The sequence below is a fragment of the Microcaecilia unicolor genome, chromosome 8 (assembly GCF_901765095.1).
Source record: "Microcaecilia unicolor chromosome 8, aMicUni1.1, whole genome shotgun sequence".
Taxonomy (NCBI): Eukaryota; Metazoa; Chordata; class Amphibia; order Gymnophiona; family Siphonopidae; genus Microcaecilia; species Microcaecilia unicolor.
The window spans coordinates 3,657,777-3,675,569 of NC_044038.1; the positions used below are offsets into that span (position 1 = coordinate 3,657,777).

The window sequence follows — 17,793 nt, forward strand, 5'->3', positions numbered from 1 at the left end:
CCACAATTATGTGCATTAACACCACAAGAACAGCATCAGTGACAAGATCATACAGTGTGCAAAAAGTATGTTCCAAGACCATGCAGATGTGCGACAGGAGCTCAGGGTAAAGACTTATTCCTACACTAGATGCTTTCTTTGAAGATCACAAGTCATCAGAACCCTAAGCTACCCTAGTTATGTGCCGTTCCTTACAAAGCTCCTGTTAGCTTCCAACACACGCCCTGCCCCAAAAACAACCAGCCTTTACGTTAAAGAAAAAAATTGGAAACCCTCTGTCCTCACCCTATACACTCCTTCAAATGAAAGCGGGCCACCTCCTAGGCACTTAAACTACAGACACATAATAGCCATACTGGGTCAGACCAATGGGCCATCTAGCCCAGTATCCTGTTTCCAACAGTGGCCAAGCCAGGTCACAAGTACCTGGCAGAAACCCAATTAGGAGCAACATTCCATGTAGAACCCCAAAGATTCTAGAATTCTAAAGAACAACAAGATTCATAGTAACATAGTAGATGACGGCAGATAAAGACCTGCATGGTCCATCCAGTCTGCCCATGACAAACTCATATGTGTATACCTTACCTTGAATTTGTACCTGTCCTTTTCATGGCACAGACCATATAAGTCTGCCCAGCAGTATTTCCCGCCTCCCAACCACCAGTCCCGCCTCCCATCAGCGGCTCTGGTACAGACCGTATAAGTCTGCCCTCCCCTATCCTCGCCTCCCAACCACCACCCCCTCTTCCCCCCAACTGCTCCGCATTCCATGTAGAATCTCAAACAGCAACATTACAGAATCCCAAATAGTAGCAACATTCCATGCTACGAATCCCAGGGCAAGCAGTAGCATCCCCCATGTCTATCTCAATAACAGACTATGGACTTTTCCTCCAGGAACTTGTCCAAACCTTTAACCTAGATAAGCTAACCGCTGTTACTACATCCTCTGGCAACAAGTTCCAGAACTTAGCTATTCTTTGAGTGAAAAAAATATGTCCTATTTGTTTTAAAAGCAAGAGAGTGTCCCCCTAGTCTTTGTACTTTCTGAAAGTGAAAAAAATTTGATTCGCTTTTACCCATTCTACACCACTCGGGATTTTGTAGACCTCAATCATATCATAATGCTGCCTCAGTTATGAAAGATAAGGCCCCAAAGCATGCCCTATTCAAGGAGGTCCAAATCAGAAGCTTAACCACAAAGAGCGTTTCCTAGACCAAAGGCCCAAATCTGCAGGTTCTACATTCATCCAAAAAGCACTGCCCTGTCTTCAGACCAATGCTACATACAATTCTATTACTAGAGGTGGTGTTGCCTCCATCATTTCCTTTACAAGCAACCTAGAGCATCAACCACCTGCCCCTAACTCTAAATCAATCGCTTCAGTCAGGGACCAACACATCCCCTGAACATACTAATTCACAACATGACAGCTGTCCATTCTCCTGAACACAGAGCTCATATCAAACACAAGCAAATTTTTACCAACATTACTCTCAGCACAGGGGGTCCAGCCATGATCTGCAGGGTCACAAATTCACACCTAAATAGGTACCCTGTAGAGCAGCTTCTAATTGTGTTTTCAGGTTATTATATTTAGCTTGTTTAAAAAGAGAACTGGAGCAGAATGCAATCTTTTATTCTTAACTGTGCTTTATTAAATAAGTTTGAAAATCAATTAACATAAGGGCATAGTTTGCAATACTCTATTGTATGCTATGGGTTAGAACAGCCATCCAACCCAAACACTTGTGTTACGATGCAACATGGTGGGTCAACAGGTTTGCACAGGAAGCTAGAGAACTCATGCAGGCATCCCATCATGCATTTTCCAACCCACCCAGAAGCTAAAGTTCCAAGTGCAAAGCTTGTGACCCTCCCCCCATCTCTCTCTGAAGTGCCACTACCTGTGGACCACGTGTTCAGACACACTGATGCTGCGGGCCCGGAAGGCATCAACGGCAGAAGAGTCTTTTGTGTCCTTAACCGGGGAGTAGTTATTCAAGGCTTGCTTTACTGGCTTGGATAGCCTCAAACTACAGCACAGAAGCAAAGCCCGCCAGAAATGCCAGGCCCAAGAAGAGGAAGTGGCGACCATTGCACGAACAGAAGTTGAAAGGTCAGCAGTTCATAGCGTCAACAATAGGGTCACCCGAGAAAGTGAAGGTGCCAAACCAAAGAAGAAAAACAAAACGATGCCACAGAGGAAGGAGGAAAAAACAAACATCTTGAAAGTATAACATTTCATAAATTATAAACAAATGAATATAAAAAACACATTGCAGAACAAAATGAACTGATTCAACTCAAAAAGCAAGATTTTTAAAAAAATGTACTTACTGAACACAGTTGGAATATTGCATTATGAAGATGAAGAACCAAGATGATCTCAAGGTGGTCAAACAGGTAGAAAAGGTGACTGTGAAAGCTAGGATGCTTGGGTGGATAGGGAGAGGAATGGCCAGTAGGAAAAAGGTGGAGATGATGCCCCTATATAAGATTCTGGTATAACCTCACACATTGTGTACAATTCTGGAGACAAAACCTTCAAAAAGATATAAACAGGATGGAGTTGGTCCAGAAACCAGCTATGGTCAGTGGTACATCAAGTCCCATTTCCCTTTCTCTTCCCTACCATATATACCTGGAATAGACTTCACGAGCCAGCATATCAAGCTCCATCTCTGGCCGTCTTCATATCTACACATTTGAGGCTGCTTTTAACTCCTAAACCCTATTCACTTGTTTAGTACCTGTCTGCTTTATCATTCCCATCTTAACGCCCTTATTTGTCTGTCCTGATTAGATTGTAAACTCTATCGAGCAGGGACTGTCTCTGTGTTCAGTGTACATCTAGTAACGCTATAGAAATTAGTAGTAAAATGCACCTCAAAAACGTACGCAAAGTACAAGTAAAATCACACTCCACAGTACTTACAGCCCCTTTCCTCCACTTCCCTAAATCACGCCTAAACGCCTTCAAATGTAGAATTGTATATAATCAAATATATGTCTGATTAGCGACTTGTGTAGAAATATGCATAGACTACTGTTAATGCCCTGTACATTGATCAAAACAAAAAGTTTGCTTCAACACAGAATGCTGCAGCTGTACAATCAAGGGTTGCAAGCTATGATACATCACATCACAACCTTCCTGCAAAACTGCATTGACAAGGATCCTACAGGGCCAAATTTAAAACCGATATTCAAGGCCCTCAGACAAAATGAGTAAGAATACCTAAAGAATAAGTTCTCTAGAAACATTTGAGGCTTCTGTACTCTCCTAAAAATCAGGAAAATATAGATTTCATATATAATTAACAATCTTTATTAATATTGAAAAATATATATATATATATACACAATAATCTTCTATAAATACACATCACAAATCACATATAAAAATGAATACTAAGCAATCATTCGTACACTACCCATAAAAAATACATACCCAAGGAGAGACCAAAAACCAAAAAGGGCAACTGTCAGGTCATCCCGTGGGGGCACAAACTGGAATTCCAACAGTCTGCAATCTAATAGTCAATCCAACAGGGTTCTTCACATCCAATGATTTTGGTTTATTATTTATCTTGTAAATCCGGTTGACTTGATACAACTTTGATGGTTGGTCTGACTGATTCCCGGCGATGGTGTGCTATAGATAAGATTTTTTGTGAATAATAGCTCCTGAAGACGCCTAGCGAGCGAAACAGGATTCGTACGCCAATTGAGCAAAACAAAGCGTTTGTGTCGAGCTGAAAATGAGAGGCAAATAAACTGAAGTCATTGGATGTGAAGAACCCTGTTGGATTGACTATTAGAATTCCAGTTTGTGCCCCCATGGGATGACCTGACTGTTGCCCTTTTTGGTTTTTGGTATCTCCTTGGGTATGTATTTTTTATGGGTAATGTATGTATGAGTGAAGTACGAATGATTGCTTAGTATTCATTTTTATAAGTGATTTGTGATGTGTATTTATAGAAGATAATTGTATATATATTTTTCAGTATTAAAGATTATGTTAATTATATATGCAATATCTATATTTTCCTGATTTTTAGGTAATTACTTTTTGGAGGGAATTTAGATTGTGAGATTCCTATTCTATTTTGAATTGCTTCTGTACTCTCGCCAAAATTAAATGCACAATGCAATACCTGCTTAGAAGCTCTCAAAAAATAAAGACCATATGGCCTATCGCGCCTGCCCATATATACCATTAACTATCCACCTTTTCATTGCTGCTTTTTAGCTCCTAGCCACTACTCAATTGCCCTCCCCTTGTCCCTTCCTTCCTTCTCACCCATTACTTCCTTGTCTGTCTGTATTATTTAGATTGTAAGCTCTTTTGAGCAGGGACTGTCTCTTTGTATCAGGTGTTCAGCGCTGTGTGCGTCTGGTAGCGCTATACAAATGCTAATAAAAACAACAACAATCATCCCCTCCTTTTCCTTACAGGCCCTATATACCTGTCTCAAGCTCTCTTGAATTCACAGTCCTCATCACCACCTCCATGAAGAGGCTGTGCCACAAATTAACCACCCTTTCCATGAAGGATTTCCTCAGGTTATCACTGAGTCTATCCCATTTCACAGCTCTCTTTCAATTGAGACTTGTCTCCTGGGCATTTAAACATCTACGGTATCTCCTCTCTTTCTTCCAAAGGACATATATTACACTTTTACAATGATCACTGACCATTTTAGTAGCTGCCCTCTGGACCAACTCCATCCTGTTTATATCTTTTTGAAGGTGCATCTCCAGAATTGTATTCATATAAACAGTTACCTTTAGACCTCCACACTGGTCAACCAGGAATCTGTTCCACTTTCTCTGGTAACTAAAAAAACTAAACAGTTAACATAACCTTGGTAAACTAGGATATATAAAAAGGAAGCAACGTTAAAATCCTGCTTGGAGAAAAGGGGTGGGGAGAGAAGAAACCTCATCTGAGGCTTTCCATTTGATGACAGTTACAGAAACAGGGACCAAAGTTCAGATACACCGGCACTAAAGCAGATCCAAGTGTAAAAGAGCTGCTGAAGGTACCCACGGGGATTTTAAAAATGAATGCACTGAGTATATCTTACATAAGAACATATGTGTTGCCATACTGGGACAGACAGATCGAAGGTCCATCAAGTCCAGCATCCTGTTTCCAACAGTGGCCAATCTAGGTTACAAGTACCTGGCAAGATCCCAAAACTACGTTTTATGCTGCTTATCCTAGAAATAAGCACTGGATTTTCCAAGTGCATCTTAATGGCTTATGAACTTTTCTTTTAGGAAGTTACCCCCAACTTTTTTTTAAACCCTGCTAAGTTAAATGTTTGCCACATTCTCTGGCAACAAATTCCAGAGTTTAATTACACACTGAGTGAAGAAAGTAGGTTTTCTCCGATTTTTGTTTTAAATTTATTTTGTAGCTTTTACTGCATTCCCCCTAGTCCTATTATTTATTCACGTCTACCCGTTCCACTACCCTCATTATCGTATAGACCTCTATCATATCTCCCCTCAGCCGTCTTTTCTCCAAAGCTGAAGAGCCCTAACTGCTTTAGTCTTTCATAGGAAAGTCATCCCCATCCCCTTTACATTTTCGTTGCCCTTCTCTGTACCTTTTCTAATTCCACTATATATCTTTGAGATGTAGTGACCAAAATTGCACACAGTATTTGAGGTGAAATCACACCATAGGTATAACATCCTCATTTTTGTTTTCAATTCTATTTGCTTTCTTAACCACCACTGCACACCAAGTAGCTTAAGTCTCTATTATGACTTAGCCAGATGCTTGTACTCGCATCGGGAGGTAGCAGTTTTCTACAGGTGTTTTCAGTAACCTTCAATTATACAGCCAAAGGACAGAAGGACACAGAGAAGCTTTTGTGACCAATTCTCTTCCAGAGATGCGAACAGCTTTGCATTTCCACTTGGTTAGAGCTGAAAAGGTTCAATGTCTCGTGGCATTTTCCAGGCTCAGTCGCTGTTTTGCATGAAAGTTTTTAGTGCAACAAGATAGAAGTGTGTACGGTTAACTTGAAGACTGCGGGAATATTTTCATTATTACTGAGAATGCAACCAAAAGTGTGGCAGCACCTGTCAAAGCAGGTCAGGGGGTACCAAGGATGTTCTGGGGAAAAAAAAAACCAACTCTTATAATGCAGTATTCCAACCTTTAATCATGGAGGCATTTAGAATGAAAACAGCAAAATTAAAAACAGCACAAATTAAAAGTGAAAGCATTAAGACAAAATGCTGGTTTCAAATATTTGATGAGATTGCGCTTTTAAGGTGATTGATGAACAGATGGCAGTTAATAGCCAATTTACTAAGTCACATCGATTCAATAATTCCAGACTTGTTCACAAGCTCACGGTGCAGAAACGGCCCATGACAGGTAGTCCAAGCTTTGCTCAAAGTGTGTGGAAAAACAGAGAAAGTGGAAGTGTATTAGGCTGAAGGTTTGCTGAGGGGGCCCTATTTCACTTGCCTCTCCTCCCCCCCCCCCCCAAAAAAAAAAAAAAAAAAAAGTTAGTTTTCAGGTCCCTATCCGATCAGCTCTTATAAGAATTTGATCATTAAACAATTATGATTCTTACAATTCTATAATTGAACATCACACAATTAAAAACTTTGTTTTGAGTTAATGTGCCTGTCGGGACTGTTTTACTTTGATTATAGCTGCCCCCCCCCCCCCCCCCCCCCCAGAAGCTGCTCCTCTAGGCAACTGCCTAGTAGTTAGCCAGCCCTAGTGGAAACCCCTCGATGGTGCTAGGACCATAGGAACTTTTATTTTTAATTGCAGGTGTCACAATAGTATATGAACAGTTAATTATAAAATCCAATAGGCTTATCTATAAATACTGATGCTACTGGCGAGTCTGAGAAGGCTGTGGTCATGGACACAGAGTTTTGATAGTTTTAAAAGGTGGCAAAATCAAGTCCTTTCTAGCACCATTTCACACATATCTCGGGAAACTGGAGCCCCCTTATAAAGGGGGAGGCTTTCAGGTGAAAAGTGACAAAACATAACTGACAGGAAACAGTGAGGAACTGGAAAGCTTAAGACAATAGGACTATGTCAAAGAGCTCCGATTCAGTTCCATCCCCAAATGAATCTCGTGTAATAACTACATCAAAAATAAGCATTAGACACTTTTTTTTTTTTTTTTAAAGTGTCTTCCATTACTATAGCCGAGCTCAGTGACATCAGCTTAACAAGGACAACTAATCTCTGCAGCAGGTCACCTTTCCCTGGCAAGAAAAGCAGCAGTTATTACAGTTTTCCATCTTCCAAAACTGTTCCAGGAGTGTGTGTCTAGGTATCCCCGAGGACAGAGCATGGGTGAACACTTACGTATGTTTATTAAAAAAAGATTTTAAGGGGAAATTATTTACCTCTTTGGTCTTTCATTGAGGCTGGTACTCCGGGCTCGGAAGCTGCCCTTCTCTGGTGTATCGTCAAAAGTCATGAGGACATTCGATCGCAAACCCTGATGAACAGAATCCCAGACACAAGAGAATAGAAACCTCTCCAATCCCCCAGTTCCCCCCCTCCCCTCCAAAGAAAAGCAACTATTCAACTCTCCCAATCCACCGGAAGATAACTCCCCCCCCACACACACAACACACAAGAAAAACAGAGAAATACAGAACACAAAAAGCCTAACCCCCCTCCCTCAATCCAAAGTCTATCTAGCTGCTCCCTCCAACCTGCAGGACAGCGTCCAGCTGTGGCAAGTGTCGCTCCATTTTTCCTTGGCTGTTCTTGGCTGAGTGTGAAATTTTCTATACCACATACCTTTGTAATGTATGGAACGAAGTCCCTGCGCAGCGGAAGACGACAGCGAATGAACCACATGGCAATAACATGATGGGCCAGGCACACGATGTACTGGTTAAACCTATAGAAAGAGGGAGGATAACAAAAAGGCATGAAGAAGACCATCCCATCATGAAAGGCCAAAAGTACTGTTAAATTTGGTTCCCTCACCCGCAATGGGGGGTCTAGCTTTACATCAAACATAGTAAATGACAGCAGGTAACACCTGCACGGTCCATCCAGTCTGCCAACAAGATTGATCTCTATGTGTCCTTGCCATTTTCAGGGTACAGACCGTGGTAGTCTGCCCAGCACTGGCCTTATTCAACTACCTTAGTCACTGAAGCCCCACTTCGGCCCACCATAGAAGTCTGCCTGGCACTGGCCTTGTTCAACTACTGAAGATGTCAAAGCCTCACTACATCCAGGGCACAGACACGTCTGCCTGGCACTGGCTGGAGTTGCCATCTAAGCATGGCCAAGTTTTGTTTGGTTCCATTCTCGTGCCAACCAAAATATAACTTCTCTCAATGCATTGCGCAGGCTGCCAATTCAACCAAGCAGCTGTTCAGTAGACAACCTACTGCAACCCCCACAACAGAACCAGTCAAAACTGAACTGCAATGATTTTGCTGCATACTCTTGCCAACAAAATTAAAAGTCTCCACCAGGATTTACAGGCAAACCCTCCCAGCCTCCAATCAGTTAACCAGAACATAAACCCACCCCCACCTGACAAGAGACACTTAACCCAGTGACAGAGGAGACAGCCTTGACAAAATACTAAGAGACCTTCGACCAACTACCTATTGCCTCTGCCCATCAAAGATAAAGTATTGGCCTCATAGAAGGTGCCACTAAACTCTCTCTAATGGGCAACTACCAACAGTATTGAAAAGGGCAGTGGTTCACCCTTTGCTTTAAAAAAAAAACCCAACCAACCCCAGAAACCGAGACAGGGTATTTGCCTCGGTGTTAGTACTGCTAGATTTTTAAGCAGCTTTTGACACTGAATCATGATATCATGTAGCACAACTGGCAGAAACAGTATCAATGGAACAGTACTTGCGTGTTTCAGATCCTGACAGGTGCTGCCAAACATTATGGCTCATTGCCTATCTCTTCACCATGGGCATCAACCGGTGGGGTACCACATCGATAATATCACCCATCCTGTTCAATATTAGCTCAAGCCACTTTGCCTGAATCCAAGTAAAACCGAACTTCTGCTAACACAAGTGGACATGTACCAGACAGCAAAATCTTTTGGGAAGTATGAACTCCCCCTCAAATCAGGAACCTTGGAATACATTAACATTTACACCTATTCCCCAAATCCAAGCAACCTTCAAGAGCTGCTTCTATTTGCAACGACTATGCTACCTCTCTCCTTACACCACGAAGGAAAATCTTATCCCAGTTGAGCACGCCATAACATCAAGACTGGATTACTGTAATGAACTCTACAATGATCTGACTACAAAGGATCTGCACCAACAAGACTCAAAGAAGGTTGCAAGTGACGTGACCACATCACACCATTTTTGCAAAAACTTCATTGGCAACCAGTACAATACAAGGCTAAATTTAAAACTCCATGTCTAATCTTCATGGCTCCAAGTACTTAGATGACCCTCTACACACCTCCAAGAACATTAAGGTCCTCCCCAAAGGATATCCCTAACCACACCCTCTCCAAAAGACATTACACAATGCGATTCCCGCAAGCAAGCCTTCTCCAGAGTAGCCCCCACACAGATGTCATGATCTAATAGAACTACCACCCAGGAAAGCAAAAAAATCTTCCCGCACACCCCTCATTCTTCATCCTCCCAAGTGTAAGGGTTTGAAATACAAATCAATGCATGCATCTACCTTTTCCTATACGAGCACGCAGCTCTGGAATGCGCAGCCACGTAACTTGAAAACTGTGTATGAACTGACCAATTTCCGCAAACTATTAAAAACCTCTCTCTTCGACAAGATATATCACAAAGATCAACATGTGTAACTGTATAATCTTTTGAACTTCTAGTACTGTCTTATAATGTCTTTTGCTTTAACACCATCATGTAATTCACCACCATGTAACACAAACCCTCCGTAAACCTAATGTATATTCACTTCTATTTCCAGTACCCATGATGTATTGTAAGCCACATTGAGCCTGCAAAGAGGTGGGATAATGTGGGATACAAATGCAATATATAAATAAACTCCTCTCACTTACCTATATGTTCCATCTTTACTTATACCCTATGCTTGTCTAGTAAAATGTTCTATTATGTATTGTGTTGACATTGTAATTAGTATACTATGCCATACTTTGTATTTGAATATTTTTATTGCTGTAATTGTCTATTGGTTATGTTCAATTTTTTTCTTACTGTATACCACCTTGAGTGAATTTAAAAAAAAAAAAAAGCTAGTAAAATACTAATAAAAAAAATACAGGATTCTAGTGTTAGATTGTAAGCTCTTTGAGCAGGGACTGTCTCTCTTTGTTAAATTGTACACCGCTGCGTAACCCTAGTAGCGCTCTAGAAATGTTAAGTAGTAGTAGTATGTTCAAGCATCAGAGCAAAGTACTGCCATACTGGGACAGACAAGGTCCATCAAGTCCAGCATCCTGTTTCCAACAGTGGCCAATCCAGGTTACAAGTACCTGGCAAGATCCCAAAACAGTACAATACAATTTATGTTGCTTATCCTAGAAATAAGCAGTGGATTTTCCCAAGTCAATTTCAATAATGGCTTACAGACGCTTCTTTTAGGAAGCTTTCCAAACCTTTTTAAACCCTGCTGCTTTTACTACATTCTCTGGCAACGAGTTCCAGAGTTTAATTACACTGAGTGAAGTACATTTTCCAAGATTCATTTTAAAATGTATTACTTTGTAGCTTCATTGCGTGCTCCCTAGTCCTAGTATTTTTGGAAAAAGAGTAGACAAGCAATTCACGTCTACCCGTTCCATTCCACTCATTGTATAGACCTATATATCTCCCCTCCAAGCTGAAGAGCCCTAGCAGCTTTAGCCTTTCCTCATAGGGAAGTCGTCCCATCCCCTTTAAAATTTTCATCGCCCTTCTCTGTACCTTTCTAATTCAACTATATATCTTTTGATATGCGGTGACCGAATTGCATACTTTGAGGTGCAGTCGCACCATGGAGCGATACAAGGGCATTATAACGTCCTCATTTTTGTTTTCCATTCCTTCCATAATACCTAACATTATATTTGTTTTCTTAGCTGCCGCTGTACACTGAACAGAGGGTTTCAATGTATCGACACCTAAATCCCTTTCCTGGTCAGTGACTAATGTAATCTTGCATCACGTAGCTATAGTTCGGGTTCCTTCCTCCCCCCCCCCCCCCCCCCCCCCCATGAATCACTTTGCACTTGTCGGCCCTGACAAAATGGCACCTGGTCCTGCCGGAGACCCGGTCCCCGGCATATTTGGATGGTGCGCCAAATCCAAAGACATGATGCAGACGATCGTTTCACCCATGTCCCTCGGATTCCCAGCTTGCACGAGTTGCAATGCCCCGATGCTGGCTGGTGGGTCCCACAGTGGGAAAACCAGTTAACTGCCTCCACAGGAGTCGCAATTCACCCCAACTCTGGCACAAGTGCATTCTCCAGTAAACCTGTTTAATTCTTTTTTTCTTTTTAAAGTTGTGCTGGAAAAAGGAGAACTCCACAGGAAACAGGGAGAGAAGTAAATCACAGAGCACTTGAGAAAGGGATCTGAAGACCTCCAGATATGACTCTGCAGATTCAAGCCACCTGCAAAGCTCAACTGGGGACTAGCTGAGCAACTGGTCCAGGAATAACTCATTCATAACCAGAGGCTAAAAAGCATGTGTCCATCCACCTGCTGTAGAAAATACTGAGGAGCAAACTGGATGCCAAAAGAGATGGCTCAGTTTTCAATTCTCCATCTCCACCTGCTGGTTGATGAACACAGCTATCCCACAGGTTCTGGAAGAGCAGGAAACTATGTAATGGAAATGGAAATTTTTAGTTGCTAAAAGAAAAGCAGTCCAGAGAAGTTCTGTATGTTTATTTTCTACCCATGAGAAGACAAAGTGAACATACATGTGTAGAACCCCTTTGAGAACTGGGATAAAGTGAGTGAATAAGGGTATACAGTCATTCCTTACATGAATTAACCCTCTGTTCCATTTAAAAGCAAAACAAACTTAGTCTTATGCAGAAAGCCTTCTTGGAGATGGTCAGATAGTCATCCTGCACTTGAACTTACTTGGAGGGGTTTGTGTAGGGCAGAGAAATGGCAAACACACTGGCGTACTGCTCAGCAGCAAAGTTCCCATAGAGGTGAGGCAGCCTGACCAGAGCTGAAAGAAAAGGTCATGTCAGTGGATGCACAACAAAGTTTCCTACCCAGGCTAATCAACAATGACAAGTTTTCACTTATAAATGACCGCAATATGAATATACTTAAAATTCAGATGGATTGTCACGTAATGTCTTAAGTGTTATCACTTGCACCCACCTAAGGCTAATCCTGTGGCCACCTGGAGGATCTGACCCAGCACTGCCCAAACCTGCCTGCACCTGTGCCCCTACACTGGCAAACCCTCTTCCCCCCCCCCCCCCCCCCCCCCCCCCCGGTGGTTCTATGGGTACTGGGGCCACAATCCTAGGGGTCCCACAGTTCCTAGAAAACACCCACAGACTGCCAGGAGAGCTAATTAACATGTTTATTATCAAAAAATTAGAACAGTGAATGGTAAAAAAGTTTAAATATCAAACAGGAACAGGTAAAACAAGGATCTGGTGTTAAATCTAGCTGAACACACTGTTTACTACTTTGGTACCTGGGGAGGTCGGGGAAAAGAAACAGGGCCTCAGCACAGAGGTCTCCCTCCCTCCACACTCCCAACTGAGACTGGGGAGCTTCTAGCACATTCTGGGCTACATCTTTGGCTTCAGGGCCAACACAGAGCATTAGCACTAACAATGTTTGACCAATGACACTGCAGGTTAACTTTTCCCTTTTGGAGAATGTACAACAGACCTCTGTTACAGCTATAATGAAGAGGTCAAACACCACCTGCTGGCCAACAAAGGGAAATACCCTGAAGGGAAAGTGTCATATGGCAGCAATACAAAAAAAAAAATCACAAAGAATGAAGTCCCCTGTTCGGCCACAGGGATAAACATCAATACACCACATGTGTGCTGCTCAGAATGATCATGTACTACCAAACTATGCTGAATGCTCTACAGCACAAAAGGGGAATCTGATGCTGCATCTCAGCTCAAGATACTGGTTCAAATCCCACTGCTGCTCCTTGTGAGCTTGGGCAAGGTCACTTCCTACTGCCTCAGTTACAGACAGATTGTGAGCCCTGTCCACCACTTAGATAGCCTGAAAACCAACAAAAAGTAAAGTAGCATCGTACTCAAGATTTAAAGTTGCAAATTCTGACCTGTTTTCAGACATTTGGGCAGAGGAAAGGACACAAAAGCAGCAGCATCTTACTTGAAAGGAATTCCAGCATGGGGATTGCCATTGTGACAGTGGCAGAAATGTGCGTCAGCTGGACGATGAGGACAGGGAGAGTCTTCAACAGGATCTCGGGCATCTCTACGATGCACATCGATAACGCCACTACGCACTGCTTGGCACAGCGAGAAATACGTCCCCTTTCCAGGCAGCGCACCATCTCCCGCTGCAGAAGGAACACAGCACGCAACAGGTCACAAAAGCTGGTCTAGTAAAGAAGGCATCGTTACACTGGGCCCTACTGTTCTGAATGGACAGTCCCCCTAAGCTCTCCTGAGTAACAGAGCACAAGTGTCAGGGCACCTACAGAGTTCTCACTTTGCTCAAACGTTTTTACAACCTGCACTGCATTTAACTTCCATTTGTCACAGGACAGCAGACTCAGGAAGTAGTTTTAATGTTGCCTTTTGAGTACAGAGGTGTGGTAGCCATGGTAGTCCACTTTTAAAGGTAATCAATAGAAAAAACAAAATGAAACATGGAAAAGAAAATAAGATACCACCTTTTTTTTTTTATTGGACATAACTTAATACATTTCTTGATTAGCTTTTGAAGGCTGCCCTTCTTCATCAGATCGGAAATAAGTGTTAGTAGATGACAGTATATATATAAGTGAGACATCAAAGCATTTCAGTGACAGTCTAACAGGATGGGGGTGGATAGGTTGAGAGACAGGAAGAGTGGGGTGGATGAGGGACAGGGAGATATGCATGGAGATAGGAGGACAAAACAGTACAATTTTATGGTTTATAATGGGCTAGAAAAACCAGATCTTTGTTAACTCCTGTCTGGTGGGTGTCAAAATATTTAATCATTCTGACTTCAAAAGGTCTTACGTTCCTGTATTGTTTTAAAGTTACCTTTCAGGATTCTTACTATGAAATCACTGGTACAGTGTTCTGGTTTTGTAAAGTGATGCCTCACAGGCGTGGCATCCTGGCTGGCACTGGCATTTTTCATGTGATGTCTATGTAAAATTAAATCTTGTCTAGCATCTGGCTCGTTTCTCCAATACAGCATCCTTCGTCACATTTTTTTACACTGAATGATGTAATACCACATTGGAAAATGAGAATGTAAAGGATTCCTTTATGCTGAATACTAGTAAAAAAAGGCCCGTTTCTGACAAATTAAACGAGCACTAGTAAGGTTTTCCTCGGAGTATGTATGTTTGAGAGAGAGTGTATGTGACAATGACTGTGGGTGTGTGTGAGAGAGAGTGAGTCTGGGTGCAAGTGTGTGTGTGTATGTGAGAATGACGTGTGCAAGTGCGCATGTGAGACAATGAGAGTGTGTTTCACACAGATACAGTGTGTGTGAGACAGACTCTGAGACAGTGTATGAGACCAAGAGAGTGTGTGACTGACACAGAGAGTGACTGTGATACAGTGTGAGACTTAGAGTGTGACAGAGTGTGTGTGACAGAGATACCTCCCCCCCCCCCCCTCACTGGTATCAGGCCCCCCCCTCTATCTCTCTAGTGTCTGAGCATTACTATGCAGGACGCTGAGCTCTGGCTGTGCTTCAAGGAACTGACCAATCCTATTTAATAGAATGCACCTCCAACATTCTGAAGCCGAGAAACCTCGTGTGGTTGGTCACTTCTGCTTATGACAAACCCGGAAGTCCGTGATGTCAATTCAGGAGATGGATACAGAGAGCAGGAATGCCTCAGCCATGCAGTCAGCTTCAGAACGTTGGAGGTGCCTATTATACAGGAAAGGAACTGACCAATCCTATTTAATAGAATGCACCTCCAACATTCTGAAGCAGAGAAACCTCGTGTGGTTGGTCACTTCTGCTTGTGACGAACCCGGAAGTACGTGATGTCAATTCAGGAGATGGATACAGAGAGCAGGAATGCCTATCTCAGCCACTTCACTTTTAGAACGCTGGGAAAGTGAGGCTTCATTAGAACGTTGGAGGTGTGTTTTATATAGAGAGATATGTTTTGGCATAGTCTTCAGCTTGATATATTGCAAGGATGTGTGCCATTCTCTTCTTTGAGTATGTTGGGAGCTTACTTCTAATTAGCTTGTGTTTTAAGTTGGGTGGCTGTCGGAAGGCCAGCACTGGTGGGAATGGGAATATCTTTCAGTAATTCATCCTCCTGGAGTACAGGCTGCAGATCTTTTATGATTTTTAATTTTTCCAGCTCTGGGTTGTATGTCACTAAGGGGGATTCTGTCTGTGGTTTTTTTTTTTTCTTTGTACTGTAGCAGATTTTCCCTGGGTGTTTTGAGAGAGAGGAGGCAATATTCTTGGAGATCATTCAGTGTAAAAAAATGTGACGAAGGATACTATATTGGAGAGAGGGGAGGAGTGTAGATGGCGGTTCGGGCTTGAGGCTCTGTGGAAGCCAACGCTGAGCTCTGTTCAATATTACCTTTTTTCAATATGCCGCATACAAAGCGAAAAGGTGCAGTGAAGGGTGTCTTACCGTCGGCCCAATCACTCCCTCCTGGCCAGCGAACGCTCCTGCAGTTTGCCACGAGCACCCCTGTGGACACTGGCATGAGGAAACCCGCTGTTGGATCCACCGAAGGAGCGGCGTTTCCACTAGGGTCGGAGACATCACTATCCCCGCCAGATCTTAATCCGCCGCTTTGCCCTGCAGCCCTTCGGATGAGCGATGAGGACTCTATGGGACCGGAAGTCGGTAACCAAAAGGCCTCAGACGGCAGAACTCTTCCCCAGGACACAGATGGTGCGATCATAGAGCTTCAAGCTCCCCAAGCGGTGACTCTACACTCTATTTGGGCAGCAATTCAACAACTAACAACTACGGTCACAAAAACTTCGAGATAAAAAAATCAAGCTTATTTACCAGCAATGCTGTAACATTAACCTTAGAAACTGTTAAGACTGAACAATTTGCTCAAAAAACTGAAACAACATCGTTAAAATCTGTTACGGATGCTTTGATAAAAGACAATGAAAACTTCTTTAAAATTGGAACATTTAGAGAACTATAATAGAAGACTAAATTTGAGGTTACTGAACTTTCCTTTTCAAATTGGAGTTACTCCAGTGGATTTCCTTAAAAAATACTTAATGGAAGTTTTGGCTTATCCTCAATCAGCAATACCACCTATTAACAGAGTTTACTATTTGCCAGATAAAATCTCCAAAGCGAATCCATGTGATAATAATCAAGGTCCAGAAATAAACTTGAAAGACTTATCAGCATTTCTGGAAGAATCTATTTCAGAGATAACTTGTCGAAGGACTCTATTGATATCGTTTGTTTTCGAGCAAGATCTAAATGCATTAAGACTTTACTTCAAGAATGCTACCAAACTTTTTCATGGTCAAAAAATCTGGATTTTTCCAGACGTGATAAAAACTACTCAGGATCGTAGGAGAGAGTTTCTAGCTTACAGAGAAGAGGTTAAAACTATGGGCGCTACCTTTTTGCTGGCTTATCCCTGCAAATGCTGTATCAAGTTTTTAGGGAATAAATATATATTTTTTGAACCAGACCAGCTAAAAAAGTTTATAGATGCTAAAAAGCTATCCAAGTAAATGTGTAGAAGATATTAAGGAAATGGAAATTTGACGGGGGAATATGAACCAGGCTATTTACTTTGAGTATCTTGTTTTATCTCCTTAATTGCTTTATCTCCTCTCTCTCCTTCTGATTGTTGTGGTCTAAGAAAGTAGACTATGTTTCATAGTTAATATCTGTTAGGTATACTGAAATACTTATTAGCTTGAGATTATGTTGAATTGTTTCATGGTAATACTAACCTATGACAATTTTACTGCTGTAGTTCCATTTATAAGTCTATCTTGTAAAAATGAAAAATTCAATAAAGAAAAATTAAAAAAAAAAAGGATACTATATTGGAGAAACAAGCCAGATGCTAAAGACAAGATTTAATTTACATACACATCACATGAAAAATGCCAGTGCCAGCCAGGATTCCACTCCTGTGGGGCAGCACTTTACAAAACCAGAACACTGTGCCAGTGATTTCATAGTAAGAATCCTGAAAGATAACTTTAAAACAATACAGGAACATAAGACCTTTGAAGTCAGAATGATTAAATATTTTGACACCCACCAGACAGATCTGGGTTTTCTAGCCCATTATAAACCATAAAGTTGACTTTTGAAATTCAGTTCCTCCTTTATTTTCTGTTCACAAAATGATCTGTGGGAACTCCAGTTTCATGCGAATGTGCAAGTCTGCCTAATGACAAATTAAACAGGCCACGAGCAGCTGTTCTTTGATACTGTACCTGTTTACCCACATCCAGGTACTTGTGATAGGATGTTAGAGCAGTAAGAACTGGGACCACGGCCAGCTGTACGTCTGTGCGAGAGAAGCCATCCGGGGTGTTACGAAGACGCTCACCAATTTTCCCGTCAGCAAGCTACAGTGAAAGGATATAGTGACATCAGGGGTTTCTATGTTGCAGC

At 42.0% G+C, this 17,793-nt stretch overlaps 1 protein-coding gene across 10 annotated transcripts in view; it reads right to left on the minus strand.

Annotated features, from left to right (window-relative positions):
* Window positions 1-17,793, minus strand: part of TSC2 (TSC complex subunit 2) — a 92,071-nt gene that overhangs the window by 36,459 nt on the left and 37,819 nt on the right. For 5 of the 10 annotated variants that reach the window (XM_030213651.1, XM_030213657.1, XM_030213650.1 and 2 more), the window contains exons 21-26: window positions 17,613-17,747; window positions 13,344-13,533; window positions 12,099-12,192; window positions 7,813-7,915; window positions 7,410-7,504; window positions 1,912-2,040 (exon numbers count right to left, since the gene is read on the minus strand). In XM_030213651.1, the coding sequence (XP_030069511.1) occupies window positions 1,912-2,040; window positions 7,410-7,504; window positions 7,813-7,915; window positions 12,099-12,192; window positions 13,344-13,533; window positions 17,613-17,747 (746 nt within the window). The remainder of the gene's footprint in view (window positions 1-1,911; window positions 2,041-7,409; window positions 7,505-7,812; window positions 7,916-12,098; window positions 12,193-13,343; window positions 13,534-17,612; window positions 17,748-17,793) is intronic. The other 5 variants (XM_030213656.1, XM_030213655.1, XM_030213654.1 and 2 more) reach the window with 1 other exon arrangement.